Source organism: Silurus meridionalis, chromosome 10 (genome assembly GCF_014805685.1).
Source record: "Silurus meridionalis isolate SWU-2019-XX chromosome 10, ASM1480568v1, whole genome shotgun sequence".
Taxonomy (NCBI): domain Eukaryota; kingdom Metazoa; phylum Chordata; class Actinopteri; order Siluriformes; family Siluridae; genus Silurus; species Silurus meridionalis.
In genome coordinates, this window is record NC_060893.1 from 13,469,121 (window position 1) to 13,485,639 (window position 16,519).

At 36.7% G+C, this 16,519-nt stretch overlaps 1 protein-coding gene across 3 annotated transcripts in view; it reads right to left on the reverse strand.

Annotated features, from left to right (window-relative positions):
- Window positions 1–4,927: 4,927 nt before the first annotated feature.
- Window positions 4,928–16,519, reverse strand: part of LOC124392386 (intraflagellar transport associated protein) — a 32,958-nt gene continuing 21,366 nt past the window's right edge. Inside the window, exon 7 of one of the 3 annotated variants that reach the window (XM_046859363.1) lies at window positions 4,928–5,132. In XM_046859363.1, coding sequence (XP_046715319.1) covers window positions 5,120–5,132 — 13 coding nt within the window. In that variant the 3' untranslated portion in view covers window positions 4,928–5,119. Of the gene's footprint in view, window positions 5,133–5,762; window positions 6,343–16,519 lie in introns of those variants that run through there. The other 2 variants (XM_046859360.1, XM_046859366.1) reach the window with 2 other exon arrangements.

A 16,519-nucleotide genomic window follows, 5' to 3' on the forward strand; every position in this document is an offset into this window, starting at 1 on the left:
GAATGCTTTCTCATGCCTAAAAGCTGAAAGGAACAGCCTAGTTATTGCAAATCACTGACACTGCAGATTTTTTTAAAGTGTTGCATAAGCTTCACCATGTTACACAGCTGACTTAATCTGTTCATGTAGAGTGTCTGCTTTATAAGACCCTGTATAAGATTTTACAATGGAAGTAATATCATTATAATAAGCACCACAGACCTGTTACCCAGCCATTATGGATTCACAAGCCAGTGCACTCTTAGTGCCGGTCCCAAGCCCGGGTAAATGGGGAGGGTTGCGTTAGGAAGGGCATCCAGCGTAAAACATGTGCCAAATCAAATATGCGGATCACAAATGAGAATTTCATACCGGATCGGTCGAGGCCCGGGTTAACAACGACCAACACAGGTATCGTTAGCCGACAGGGTATCAGTGGAAATTGGGCTACTGTTGGCCGAAGGAGGAGAAGGAGAGGAGGAAGACGTCTACAGAGACGGCAGGAAAAGGAGCAGTGTAGGAGAGTGGAGGTTCGGGTTGGTACGTTAAATGTTGGTACTATGACTGGTAAAGGGAGAGAGATAGCTGATATAATGGAGAGGAGAAAGGTAGATATGTTGTGTGTTCAGGAGACCAAGTGGAAAGGGAGTAAGGCCAGGAACATTGGAGGTGGGTTTAAACTGTTTTATCATGGTGTGGATGGAAAGAGAAATGGTGTAGGGGTGATTCTGAAGGAAGAGTACAGTAAGAGTGTAGTGGAGGTGAAAATAGTTTCTAATAGGGTGATGAACATGAAGCTGGAAGTTGAAGGGATGATGATAAATGTCATCAGTGCCCATGCTCCACAAGTGAGATGGAGGAGAAGGAAAGATTCTGGAGTGAATTAGATGACGTGGTGGATGGTGTACCTAGGAAAGAACGATTGGTGATTGGGGCAGACTTTAATGGGCATGTAGGTGAAGGGAACAGAGGTGATGAGGAGGTGATGGGTAGGTATGGTTTTAAGGAGAGGAATGAGGAAGGGTAGATGGTGGTAGATTTTGCTAAAAGGATGGAAATGGCAGTGGTGAACACTTATTTTAAGAAGAAGGAGGATCATAGGGTGACGTATAAGAGTGGGGGAAGGTGCACACAGGTGGATTATGTTCTATGCAGCAGATGCAACCTGAAGGAGATTGGAGACTGTAAGGTGTTGGCAGGGAACAGTGTAGCTAGACAGCATCGGATGGTGGTCTGTAGGATGGTTTTGGAGGCGAAGAAGAAGAGGAGGATATATATTTTTGATATGAAACCTAATCAATGTGATCTACCAACACAGTCTCCTGTTGCATACATATAAAGTAGATATAAAAAAGTCTATACAGTTCATCACTGTTTCCAGGTTTGTGGCCCATTTGTAAAAAGTGTCCCTGGTGGTAAAAAAACAAACACATAAATATAATACATGTAGAAATGTTTTTTAATTATCATGTAGATTTTTACATACACAATAGAAGGTTGTATTGGGTCAATTGTCCTAATTTAAGAATTCTTCACTACAGAAGGACACAAATTATTATGCATCATGCCTCAAACATACAAGGTTTATTTATTGTTTGCTGGTTTCTTCAGGTTTTTCTAACTAACCTGCTGACAATAAATAATTTTTATTTACCCTGACAACTATTTACTATTATGGCATTTGGAAGATGCCTTTATTCAGAGTGACTTATATTTAAGTCATTTATATACAACTGAGCAGTTGAGATTTTCTTTGGGAGTGATGAGGATGGACAGGAGTAGAAACAAGTTTATTAGAGAGACGCGCATGTAGGACGTTTTGGGGACAAAGTGAGAGAAGCCCAATTGAGATGGACATGTGCAGACATGGGGTATATCGCTAGGAAATGCTGAGGATGGAGCCACCAGTAAGAAGGAAAAGAGGAAGGCCAAGGAGGAGGTTTATTGATGTGGTGAGGGAAGACATGCAGGTAGTTGGTTGAAAGGCAGATGTGAGAACAACAGGGTATGGAGAGGGATGATCTGCTGTGGTGACCCCTGATGGGAGCAGCCAAAAGAAGAAGATGTACAACTGAACAGTTGAGGGTTAACAGCCTTGCCAGCTGGTGCTGGTATTTTAATATTTTAACTCACAACCTTTTCATCAGAAGTCAAACATTTTATTTTTTTTATTTTTTTGGTGGTGGTGGTGGAGGGGGGTCCAGCATTTCATTTTGACTTCACAGAATTAATAATTTCTGTTATGATAGCATTTACTTCTTCCATTTAGAAACAATACTGACAACAATAACAGAGCAACTGCATAAAGCTGAGAGAGACTCGAAAAGAAAAGGAAGAAAAGGGATATTTAGGGATATTACAATAATACCAAGTTGTGCAAAAACGAATCAGACGTTAAGGGTTAGTGTTAGGGTTCCGTTCAAATTATGTGAATGTTCAAATGTAAATGCTCACATCTTTTTTTTATAAAACAACTTCAACATTTCCAAATGATTTCTTACGATTTTAAGTATTGTGACTTGAAAAGGTGAATGCAGTGTTCCTGTTAAAAAAGTGCAGATTTCCCCGGCATGAATGCCTCCGCTTGTCATCTCCTCTGGAAGAGCTCAACAATACTCCTGCCTTACTGACAACATTGTTCCCACACTGTGCACCAAATCCCCCTCACTGTGCAAATGAGGAAAGAAACTATGTAAATGAGCAATTGAGAGGGGAAGTAAGGCAGCGTTCATTTTGTTGGGCGGAAAAAAAACTAAATTAAAATGGATTTATAAACATTTTTAAATGCCTCCGAAGTGACATGTTGGTTATTTTTAATAAGGTGTCACCATAATTTAATACACCCGAAGCCACTGGTTAATTTTTAGAGGTCACAAGCTGAGCAGCTTGTGTCCATGATTTATGATGTGGTCAGGAGATACCAAAGTCATCGCCACAAATTTTGTTACTTGAGCTCCAGTTTGTGGGCAGGAACGTTGTATCATACATATTATGAAAACACTATTGGAGAAAACACTTAGCAGTGACTCAAGTATGTGTTTATGCGTCATTCCAAGATTGAAGTTAAGTTCAACATAATCAATGGTGGAAAGTGTAAAAAAAAAATGCTATTCCCGTAATAATTCTCGTAGGCAGTCATCAGGGAAATTACTCAGGAAATAATTAATTATCATTTGGTGGAAATTATTTTAGTTAGTGCTTTACACACTACATTTTAAGATGTAAAATATTATATATCTGTGGAATTTCTTTTAACAATTATGTGACGTTATGGTGAAATAAATACCACCTTATTATCAGCAGTACATAAAGAATGGGAACATTAGCTGGCTAGCTATCTTAGCTCTTGGAATTTCAGTGGCTTGTTGGGTCCAGATTTATTCATTCAAGTTTCTTTTTTAAATAATCAAAGCAAAGCTAATCATTACATATAATCTTGAGTATTGTTTAAATGTTGTAGTAGTACTTAGCCATGTACAGTATAACATGGCAGGTAATCACTAAAGAAATCAGTGTCATCCTTGATTGAATAAAGAGCTTTCATACAGTAAAATATAAAATGATTTTGCACTTTGTATGTTTTTCCAAGGTTGGATGTTGTGCTGTGAAATGTCAATATATCCAGAGGTTTTTAGCGCATATAAACTGCAGATAGTTATCCAAATGTTTAAAGCATTTAAAACTAAATATAACTGATAAATTGTATTAATTATGCTTATGTGTCTCCATTGTCTCAGGCAATGCTGCTGCTAATGAAGCAATGCCGCTTTCAGCAGGTAACTGCTTACATTTTGATCGGGTCTAAAATATATACAATGAAGTTGCATAAATAAATAAAAAAAACCCTTAAATAAAAAGTATTAGGTTCAGGTCCCTGGTGTCACAATTGTTATGTAAATGTTTTTCACCTGATATGGTTAATCTAAAATTGCTCTGTACCTGATAATACACTAATTGCAGTGTAACAGATGCAAAAGCTATTATTCCAAGCCACAAGCATTAAGATTACGACCAGGGACAAGTTGTACGTTTTCCGATTATTACATTTGCATGAAATCCCATAAAATCCAATCTTATCCCCCTCACCATTTCGAATTTGTACAGATATCCCAAAAGATCAGGCTGTAAATTTAATCAAAGCAACGCAATAAAGTTTTGCAAAACTGCTAAATAATTTGACCCATTTAAAATCTGAGGAATTCTTCTGCACTTTTTTTGGACACTGGTAGTCGTTTGAGTTTGTTTTTCTGAATGCCTTGCCTCTTATTACAGTCACCCTGTTCAGCTCGTCACTCCCAAAAAGGTGACAGACATTGGACTGAATTATAACAACACTTTGTACGGAGAAGAAAAAAAACAACAATTATGTGTTTGTTCTTGTTTTCTTGTTATACACTAGCTCTGTTAAGGATAAATTGTTAAAAAGGTTGGAAATAGGTCAAATAATGGACTATGCTGTGCACAATTTGTTGGAATTGCATTATGAATTGTAATGTTGAAAATGAGTGTTTACTATGCAGAAGCCTATGGGGAATATTTGACTATAAAAGTTACATTTCAAATGTGTGCATGATAGTGAAGTAATTTGAAGTTGCCCTACTTCATACCTCCAACTTTAAGGATAACTATTCCTTCACTTCTTACCCTGAACACTGGGCATTTCTTATGCTTAAAGGGTGTCTTTATGCTTGTGATCAGGTTTGGTGCAAATCGGTTTAGTCATCCATTTGTGTGTGATTATTTGTGTGTTCAGTCACCCACTCTGGTTCCTGGTTCTGTTTCTTTAAAAAACACATAAATCTTTGATTGTATAAATATTAAGTCGAGCAGTGAAAGAAATAGGATAAAAACACTACACAATCGGCAAAAGAAAACTTTAAGGTTTGTGGGTGTGTGTATTTCTTTTAATTAAAAAAAAAAGTTTTTAGTCTGTATTTTCCAGGCTGTAACTTTTTATTTATTTATAACAGTAAACATTGTGACTAGATTTACAGAAATCCTGATTATACATCATCATGGTTGTACGAGAATAAAGACAAGTCACAAGTGCAGAAGTTCCAAAGAAGCTCCAAAGAAGTGGTGCATCTGAATAAATCAGGCAGGTCAAGAGAGCTGGAGGAACCACAGCATTAGAAGTGTGTCAGGGTCTTGCACTGGAATCACATCAGGAAACAGGAGGGCACATACAGCTTGACACTGAGAAACCGGATTAGCTATCTTCTTATACTGCTGTGTCTACTCGCTCTACAAGTATATTATGATCTATGACATCAAAAACATAACTGAGTTCAAGCAATACATTTAAAGAGGCAAAAATCTGACTGCAGTCCAACAGTAGGTCATTTACTACTTTAAATCTCGGTCAGAATATAGGCCTCATCACAGTACTGAGGCAGCACTGGTTAATGCACTTATTCCAACCAAAGTATAGCCGCTGTGATATGACCTATGTCATGTTTGAATCAATCGATTGTTAATCTAAAAGATAACATAACTAACACTAAGGGTGGAAGTTATTGATAAAAAAAAAAATTAAATTAAATTGTTCTGGTAGCATTAGTATGAAGCAAAATGTTGACTATGTAATGTATTAATTCATCAAGTTCTCTGGGGTCAAATCCTGTCAGGTATAATCTGGAAGATCTCTAATAAGGAGTGTATATATATATATATATATATATATATATATATATATATATATATATATATATATATATATATATATATATATGGTTAAGGCAATTTATATGCAGTGACCCCTTCTAATATAGACACAGATGCTTCAGTTAGCCTTACACACCCAATAAGATCTGATGGATGATTATTATGATGATTTCTAACTTCCCTTACTTAATACAATGAGTTGATTATTGCAGTGCTGTGGCAGATAAGGGACCACACTGATACAGGATACTGGATACAGCAATGTGAGATAAGGCTGGTCTTAATTACATGTAGCTTAAAATATTAAGCAACTAAAATGCTTATTATTATACCTTTCAAGACAGAGAAAATGGGAGCTAATTGAGGGATTGTGTCAAATATTTAGAAGTTCACCACAAACAGTAAAAACTGTATACACGGTTTTCATGCTCACACGGATAAATTTTTTGTTGTCCAGGGTAAAGAGGTATCACTGGAAGAGGTGGCCTGTAATTGCATTTCCTATCATTTGTTGGCCTCTTGACTCAGGCTCACCATCAAGATAATGTATGTGGCCCATCCCTCTTGGCCGAAAATGGATTTGTGCTGCATTAGTTGATGAGAAGAGTAAATTTCATTAGGGTTCTTACTCCTTCAGGTGTTAGATCACCCTTAACCCATTGCACTTCTGTTTCAGCTCTGTTTGTGAACATGATGTTCCTGATAGAAAAAAAAATGAAAAAGGATGTAAATTAAGACCCTTGGTTAAAAATGTACAGCTTTCTCCCCAAAAGAGGCAGCAATACAAGGTCTAACAAATAATTGCCTTTAAAGTGATATCCACAGAGTCTCTCTATAAAAGGCTACTTTCATCCTAACATTCAGCACACCCTAAATAACAGTGTGGTGCCAGAGATTTTGCAGCAGACAGACTGTGTGATTTTAGCTTTAAGAGCCATGAAAGGCAATTAGTGTCTGCCTATCAGCTTCAAGGCCAGGAAGCCCACTCAAAGGAAGTGAGAGAGAAAAGCAAGCAGAGAACATTTCAGCCCACACAACTTACACCAACATCAATTAATGTTTCCTGGATATGCTAAGGTAAGAATATTGAAACAAAATCATTATTAATATAAAACATTGGCAAATTAATCTATTACCCAAGAGAATGTGATCATACAAAATAACATTTTTAGGCAACTGCATATGCGCACATTGCAGAATATGATATAAAATCTACTTTGTTTTACCTACTCATTAAACACAGAATGATTATCAATGGAGTAAATATTTGTAACCGTTATTTTTAATACCCAATACATTTTGTTACTGAAAGGCAATGGCTGCTCAGATAGTCAAAATTAGATTTATTTGAACCAGAGTTTTATTTGTTTGTTAGCTAATCCAGATTTACGTTTTTCAGTCTTCATATCTGAAGTTCACCCATGTGATGGTATAGAGGGCAGCTCACATTTATGCTAGAGAATTATTTTTTTTAAGAATTTGTGGAAGGAATTGCTCAAGGGAAAAAAACAAACTTGTTTTCACCCACTGGCAAAACTTTGGCAGTATTCAAAACTATTGTCACATATCATATAATTAGTTGGCAGCCTGTGAAAAAAAACACATTTGACAGTATACACTTGCAAATGACAAGGAGCACATTTACACCCAAGTCATACACATTCAGTCAAACCCCCAATAATTTGCGGTCCGGAACTCGCGGTTCGGGAAAATTTGCGGGTTCTCATTTGGAACGTAACTAACAGCAAGTTGCGGATTATCTTAAATTTCGCAGGAATCTGGCAGCGGGACCGAATGTTTAAAAAACGATAGAAAAAACATTTTAAACTATGTTTTTTTTACTAACAAATTTCATCAAATTCTTAAAACACATTATTGTATTAAAGTGACATAATATCTAGATGAATTCACTTAGATAACATAGGGGCTGCGGGGGTGCGTCCAAAATTTGCAGGGGACCACTGTACGTTGATATAATTATACTATATTTCCATTTAGTTGTGTATTACAATTAGTTTTACAATTAGATCTTTATAATTCCCAGATTTATTCACACAAACATATCATTATAGGAGGCCTATCAGAGATGTGTAAATAAAGGCACAGAGAGCACTTCATACAGCACGTAAACATCATCCACCCTTTCTCCATCTCCCTTTCCATGCCTGGTGATGAGTTTGACACCTACATTAGTGAGAAGATTAACTAAATCTGCCAATCTTGCATCCCGCCCCTGTTCTTGTACTGCAAATCCCTCCTGCCCTCCTATTACTTCGACATGATTATCTCTTTTTTTTCTACAGAACAGATTCTGAAGATTTTCTTGTCCTCACATGCTAGCTGAATCCCATCCTTTCCCTAAGCACAAGACCTGCCTCCTTTCATCACTTCCATTGTAAATTACCCCATAACATCTCGTCATGTAAAAACTGCCTTCGAGAGAGGATTCTTAAAACGTCCACACTAGATACATTACACCTCAACAGTTACTGACAGATATCGCTTTTGTCTTTGTTTCTAAAATCCTTGAATGTGTGCTATCAGTTGTCTTTCTTACGATCACCAAGATCCTAAGTAGTCTGGGATCACAGCAAGAAAAAGCCCTAGACACAGCCATTGTGGCTGTTACTGAAAAGCTTTACACTGAAAGATCAGGAGAGCTGCCGCTGGTCCTAATCCTAAATGACTTTTCAGAACATCCTTCAAATTGTCAATCACAAGACTCTCATGTCTATCTGCACAAGTCTTGGAGTTGGTGGCTCTTGGAAGACCAAGAAGGAGGTTTATGGATGTGGTGAGAGAAGACATGCAGGTGGTTGGGGTGAAAGAGGCAGATGTACAGGACAAGGGGGTATGGAGATAGATGATACGTTGTGGTGACCCCTAATGGGAGAAGCCGAAAGAAGAAGAAGAAGGAGAATACATTAACTAGTGTACTGTTTAGTATTAACTTTTTTTTCCCCCTCAAAATAGTATTTTATTTATAAAAAAAAAAAAAAAAAAGTAGTAGGTCACTTAACATGCTGGACTGCTAAAAGCAGTAAACATTTTAACATCTTCCAGATTTCTGTGTTTGATGATACTAGTAGGACAAAATACAGTAGCATACCAAGGAAATCTAAAAAATAGTTATGCTGGTAAGAATCTACACTACCATTCTGTTTTAAAAGATAGATTTATAAATCATTTTTAACCCCTTTAGAAAGTCTTTAGACATGCATTTTCCATTATGTTCTGCAGCTCCTGAATAATTGAAACTAATTACTGAATAATATGCTTTAAGATTAATAATACAATGAGATTTTAAGGTTTTACAACAGGTTATGCCTCAAAAATTGTGAAAGCAGGGCTTATAGCTATGATACAATGATTTTCTTTCTCCTGTTTCAAACCTTTCTAAGAGAAAGCACAATGTAAAAAGAGAGCTGGTGTGAGCTCATATTTAACTAGATACAGTCATATCCATTTGCAAATAATAAGTAAAAATGATTCTAAATCATGCCAACACTGAGTGGTTTTATAAAAATCACCTCTGTTTTCAACTGTTTTACATCCAATAACTTTTACATTCCAAAGAGTGCACTCTACGTTAAAAAAAGGAATTCAGGGGAATAAAAATGGTAGAATGTTAATAATTTGTGCATCTCTCTGCTGGGCTAGGCACGGATGTCAGCTAACCTTTTATCATTGCCTTTAATCTGCAGAGGTGGCAAAAGGAGCTACAGCATCTAAAATTACAACTCTTTCTCTCCTGCGGTGACATTTGGCTCACCCACAGTTGCAGATGAGTGCATGTGATGTCAGGAGGGTTTAAATTAGACGAAAGACGTGAATACCAAGTCATTATTATCAATGGCAAAAAGACTGTCCAAAATGTATGACTAAAACATATTGGCTCAGATGCGACTATAGTGAATTTAAACTAATATTAAACAAAAGGTAGTTTATTCCCTGTAAATAAATTCATGTCATGTTAAGATGGTTTTCATTTTGGTGGCAAAGAAACCATAAAAAACATTACATTCTCTGCAAATATACTGTTACAAGGCCAATGGAATTTGCTCAATTCCTTCACACACTTGCAATGGCAACTGCTATTTCTCTAATCGATTGGGACAGCCCTATTTACCTCATTGAATTGAAGAATTTGACAAATACAATGTATATTTCTGCCATTTTCCCTGACCTGTAGCAAAATATTTTAGGTAGTGCACTGAAACATTTTAGATCTCTAGCTTTCCTTATTGAAATGCACAACCTAAAGGTACTAGGATAGACTGCTATGGAGCTTTGAAACAGACTGGGGTTAAGTGTTTTGCTCAACGGCCTGCAGTCCTGAAAAACTCTGTGTCAAAAGGGCCCAATCCCACAATTCCAAGCAGGGATGAAAAGCAATTCTCCAGTTACTAGAGCACATCTCTAAGCACTGAGCTAACTATACATCATTTCTGTCAAGGCAGCGTTCTCTCCTAATCACTCTCACTACAATAACCACAGTTTTCAAATTAAGGGATATTAAGCATAGTGCCACTCAATAGGACAAAAATCTATAACAGTTTTCATAAGATTGGTGTAAAAAAAAAAAAAAGAAAAAAGAAAAAAAAAGCACTAAAATTTAATTATGTGAGTGTTCATTTCCTTTGTTCTATTTCAGACTTTTAAAATGTTTATATAGGATTGAAGCAGAGAGTGGGTAACCTACTTTGTAAAACCGATTTATTCACTGTTATCTGTTTTGATAAGCAGTGCAGAACATCATGAGCCCCTGATCGTGACTCTCATTATTGATCAAAGCTTTGTCAAATGTCGCTTGTGCCTCAAGGATTACAGAAAACAAATATCATTTCCACAGAACCTTTTCGTGTTTGATTTAAACTGTACTTAGTGGCATGGCAACTTCAGTGGCCTAGTTATTTTATTTTGTACACAGACTTAAAAACTGTACGTTTCAAAATCCAGAGGTTTCAAATCTCAATGGAGTGATGTTTCCATGCTCTCCCACAATAAAGAAGACACTTGTCAAATGTCTTGAGGAAAAGCACTGAAGAGTGTTTGACAAGGTTGTACTGCTTTAAACAATGCTGTTTCCTACCCACCTGTCAAATTGACTACTTACTTTAGAAGTCCCCAAAAGCCTAGGGAAAGATAAATGTTGCATTTTTTAAAATATATCCTTCTTGTCAGGCATTGGGATATAATATGCCTCACTTTTTCCTCCTCTTGCACTGGGAAGATGTTGACTTCCCATCACAATTAGCACTCCAAGGTTCTTTCACTCTGTCTCAAGACTAAATAGCAAGGGCACACTCTAATTTTCTCTTTGTCTTAAAGCTAAGGTTGAGTGACAGATTGTGTCCCTGTACGCCAGCCACAGAGGTTTCTCATGCAAACAGCAGAGACAGAACAGCTGCCAATAGTTCCCACAGTAGGAGTCATGGGGTCTGTATCCATGGGGCTGAAAACAAAGGCATCACATTGGAACACAGAGAAAAACCTAATGCATTCGAGCACACCATTACACAAGAGACATTAGAAATGTATATACAAATTTAAAATAGTAAAAGAATATGAAATGCGCCACATTGTTTACAAACACAAGGGTTAAACTATTCTCCATGTATTTTAACATAATGGAAAACTGTTATCCTGGAAATTTACTACTGAGGTTTTGTGTTTATTTGAGCTACATTATACTACAGCTATGCTGAACACTCAAAGGTGTTAAGTTATTTTCTAGAACAGCAGCTGTAACAGTGTAACACTGTAATTCATAGGTTTTTTGAACACATTCTGATTTGTTAATGTTTTTTAGCAACAACTCATTTACAGATATATTTACATAATGAAAGCCAAACAACTGATTAAAAAAAATTAAGATTAGTAAGACAGGTCACTGTGTCTTATTATATTCAGGAATGAGAGAGAGGGACAAATTGAAAAGGTGATGCAAAAAAAAAGTTTATATCTGCATCAGGTTTTGGTTCCTACTTACTTCCCGAAATCCTATTTTTATCATGCACGCAATAAATTATATCTCAGCCAGTAAAAACATATAGCTGGGGGTATCACATATAGCCATAGCTACAGTATGCATTTTTTTTAAAGTATATCATTCTACATTTAGTCCTCTTTCCAAATATATTTAATCATTCCATAATTGATGTTGATTAGAGTATTAAGAACTTGAAAAGTATTAATTTAAGGATCATTTTGAACAAATAAATATTTGCAAATAAGTTGCGATTAATCACAAGATAACTTGTGACAACCGTGCGATTAATTGTGATTAAATATTTTAATTCGATTGAGATGCACACAGAAATAATCTTATAATTGAAACCAGTGAAAAGCACAAATGAAGAAAAAGTTTAGCAATTAATTTATAAAATATACTGATTGTCGAAACTCAACAATATATGAAAATGATCACAAACAAAGTAGATGTTAATTTCACTTCTGAAATTTAACTTTTATGGTATCTGAGGAAAAGTGTTGCTTCATAAAGTATATTGCCTTCTGAGAATGGCCTACCAAGATGAAAGCCTTTATTCCAATTTGTGTAAAAGCCATGTGAAGATGGTTACTGTCCCTGAGTAACATTTCAAAAGTTGGGGCCACGGATAGTAGAGTGGAACGACGCCATTTCTCCTGCCTTTTTTTCTCCATGCAGGAATGCACATTTGTATGCATTGATGTTAATGAAAACAAATGATTGCAAACATGTTTCTTCAGACATCAGAGGAGCACAGAGGGCTATTAGGGTGCTGTGTGTAGGTAGAGCATCCAACCTCTACATCTCTTTCTCTGCAGTGAAGGTTACAGAGGAGGAAGATTAAAGTACTGTCAGCCAGCAGCTTTAAATGGCCAACACTAAGAGCAGAACTATTTCTTCTCCAAAAAAATACTAGGCAAAAAAAGGTGAACAGAAAATATAAAAAGGGGGGTAGAAAGTGTGATGGAGAGAGACAAAGTGAATCCAGACAGACAGACAGACAGAGCATCACTAGTTTGGATAGAGGAATACCGAAGGAAGACCTGAGTGAAATTTGGACGAGATGGCCTAAATAATGATGGGTGAATAATAGAATGATGGACAAGAGAGAGGTGGAGGGAGAGAGGGGAAGAGGAATGTGGGAGAAATCGCAATTGTGCAGTGTTTGACACCTCCACAAAAAAACATCTCACCAGCCTGTCAATCAGAAAAGCTGTGCTGATTGATTTTCATCTGCTATCAATAAAAGACTGCACCTTTCTTACCAAATCTGCCTGTCAGTCTCTCTCTCTCTCTCTCTCTCTCATAACACACACACACACACACACACACACACACACACAAATAGACACACACACCTGAACCCAAATATCATCATGTCCTCAGCCACTTATTAATCAATAGACTGAATTGAAAAACAGGACAATCTCTGCTTAAGGATTAGAAATGCACTTTAATGAAAGTCAATTTTAAAAGTTTGCTACACCGAAACTTGTGATTATTATTATTTTTTTCTTAAAAAACAAGTTGCATTTTTTTCTTAATAACTTCAAGCAAGAAACTGGTGAGGCAAAGTTTATATCTTGCTATGTTTGTAGTTTTAAACCTGTCTAGTAGACATTCCACATTTTTTTTCTTCGACCTAAATGAAAATTGTAATCATTAAAGAAATTGCAAGGGTATATAAAACACTACATTTAAGGACATGCTAATAATGGATCAAAATAAAAGGGACAATATGGAGACAAGCGAGGTATTAAGTGATAGCGTCAAGCAACTGTGACGGTCAAACAGAGAGTTCATATAGAAATTGAATTTTGGGGAAGAAATTAAATATTAAAAAGGAAAGCACATAGAGAAAAGGAACATATGACACAGTAACCTTTTCAATCCTTGCACAAAGGTTAATAAGCAGCAAGCGGAATCAACAGCAGCTCTCTGACCTCATTTAAAGACAGAAAGTGCAGCAAATCTACCACAATACAGGTCAACTTACAGGACATTCTTCTTCATTCTAGTGTAAAATTCACTTACACATGCTTCAGTGCACACTCACATCTATTCTCACACTCTATTGATGGCTCTCATTCAGTACACATTGCAAGATATTTTCCCAATGATTTATATGTGCACTGCACTGAACAGAGGAGTAAACATGGCAAAACTTCTCCAGTCCATTGTGCTGGACTGCTGCCACGTCCATTCGATTTAATTTTTGCAGGGGCAAAAATGTCAAATTATGTGCATCCAACTCAACTGTGGAATTTAATAGTGGTGCAGGAGGCAATACACAGAGACAGTGAACTGGACAAAGCACTTCAAAAACACAGGGGTTTAATAAAAGGTTAATAGGAATACAGACACTTTAGTATTACGGTCTCTCTGCAGCTGAGAGCTGTATTTCTGCTTTATGACAACAAAAACATTGACTCATCATCTGAATTATACAGTATATGATTAAAATTGGGAAATGACTGATTTCAATTCCCATATCTGATTGATGTGCTTTACACAGACAAATCATAACTGGGGAGTAAATGGAAGACAGAAACAAAGTATGCTTAATGGTTTATGCGTAGTATGAATATAAGGCAAATACAGTGCATTCAGTATTAGGATAAACATTACATGGAAAAGAATACTGAAATATCAGATTGACTTAAGTATTAAGTTTAGCTCAAGTGCATCCCAAACCTTTAGATCATCTCTGAAATGACTGGAATCCACCTGTAATAAATTGAACTGACTAGACAAGATTTGTAAAAGTAAACACCAAAAATAAGGAAAAAAAAGCAAAAAGAAAGTGTCAGAGGAACTGCCCGGCAAACTCCAGTTTGTGTAGCGGCACAGATCTACCAAAAAAAGATTCATTCCATTGACCTAGGTTTTATGGCGGAGTGGCCAGATGAAAACCTGCTTGGAATTTTCATGTCAGACCTTATTAAACAAGCGTGTGCCTTTCCAAGTCCAATCAATTACATTGGCCACAGATGGACTGCAATCAAAGCGTTTAGACATCTCAAAGATGATCAAGTGATATGAGACGCACCTGAGCTAAACAAGTGTCATTGTGAAGGGCTTGATTACTTACGTCACTGGGATATTTTAGTTTTTAAGTATTTAAAGTAATCTGAAGTACCATATATGGACAATATTATTTAGACATCTGCCTTTTCCAGCCATATGTGGTTCTTCCTCAAAATGTTTCCACAAACTTGGAGGCACACAAGTGTATAGGATGTCTCTGGATGTCCATGTGCACACAGTGAGCTCCACAAAGATATGGTTTACATTTGTTGAAGTGGAAGATTGAGTGACCTTCTACAGAGCTCTGGCCTGAACTTCATGGAACATATTTGGGATTAATTGTAACACACCCCAGGCCTCCTCACCCTACACCAGTTCCTGACTTTACTAATACTTTACACCACAACTTTGTGGCTGAATGAACACACTGCAAAGTCTAGTGGTACATCATCTTTACAAAGGGGTTGTTATTATAACAGCAAATGGTAAGTAAATGTAAAATGGGATGTCCAAAAAGCAAATATATACAAATCTTATGGTCAGGTATCCACACACACATGCACATTATAAAAAATGCAGTCTGGAGAAGGCATCCCTCAAACCTGAGATAGCTTAAACTAGTTGCTGACAAGGAATGGAGTAAACTACCTGTTGACAGGTGCAGAAGTCTCACTGAGAACTACAGAAATTGTTTGATTGCAGTGACAGCCTCTAAAGGTTGTGCAACAGACCATCATTTTTGTTCATGCAATTTTTATTTGTTTTATTTTTATTTAACATTTACAGCATTTGGTAGACATCCTTATCCACTTTTATTTATACTACACACCAGATTAGGTGAGGGTCTCGTATAAGGGCCCAGGTATGACAGCTTAGCAGTGCTAAAATTTGATCTTACGATCACCAGATCAGATGATCTGCATTTAACCACTGAGCTACCACTTCCCTAAAACCTGTTAAACCAAAAAGCAAAGTCTGATTACTATTATTCATTGAATAAACAATGATAGACACAATTCCTTTTGCCTGTTTAAAGATATATTACAAAAAAATGATGACATTTCATTTTATCTTCATACGTGTATATTTAAATGTGAAACTTAAAGAGATGGTTATATATGAAAGCATGCAGCATAACATGTATAAGTAGTGATTTTCTCTGTACCACACATTTCCTCGATTTCATCACTGCTTCCCTTCAAATAATTCAGCATGGCTTCATTTAAACCCCTTCTCCCCCCCCAACTTCCCCACAGATGTTATTATGTTCCCCAATCATTCGGCTGCCGTGGCGAGAATAGAGATCAATCACGGCACCGGCCTCACTGCAGGCCACTCAATCAGCAAGTCTGAGAATGTGACATTTACCGAAAGATATTGCCTACATATATAAAATATATGGTTCAGATTAAAAGTGCGACTATGGTGCTAGTCTTGCTTTACCACCGAGACTACAGAGGAGACATCTAAAAGGCAACTGGTCAGATAGGATGCTCATATTTGCTTTGCAGGAGATGAGACTGCAAAAAGGGAAATGAAAAAGCCAGCAGTCTAATTTCCTGCATGGTACAGCGAGCAGGTGGCTGTGATGCTTGGATGCTGTTCCACAAAGATGCATATCATTCAGAACAGGCACTAAACACTGTCAAGCATGAGTCAAAATTGCACTCAAACATCAAACATTATGTGCCAGACAATGTTTTGTTCGTTGCTTTGCCCTCAAAATCAGGAAATAAGATCTATGGAATTTTGTTTTCATATACTGAGTATAAGAGTGTGACTGCAGCTAATATTTGCCATGCAATTTCTAAACTAAAACTGCACACAATGTAGAGATTCAGATATCTGATTTACTAA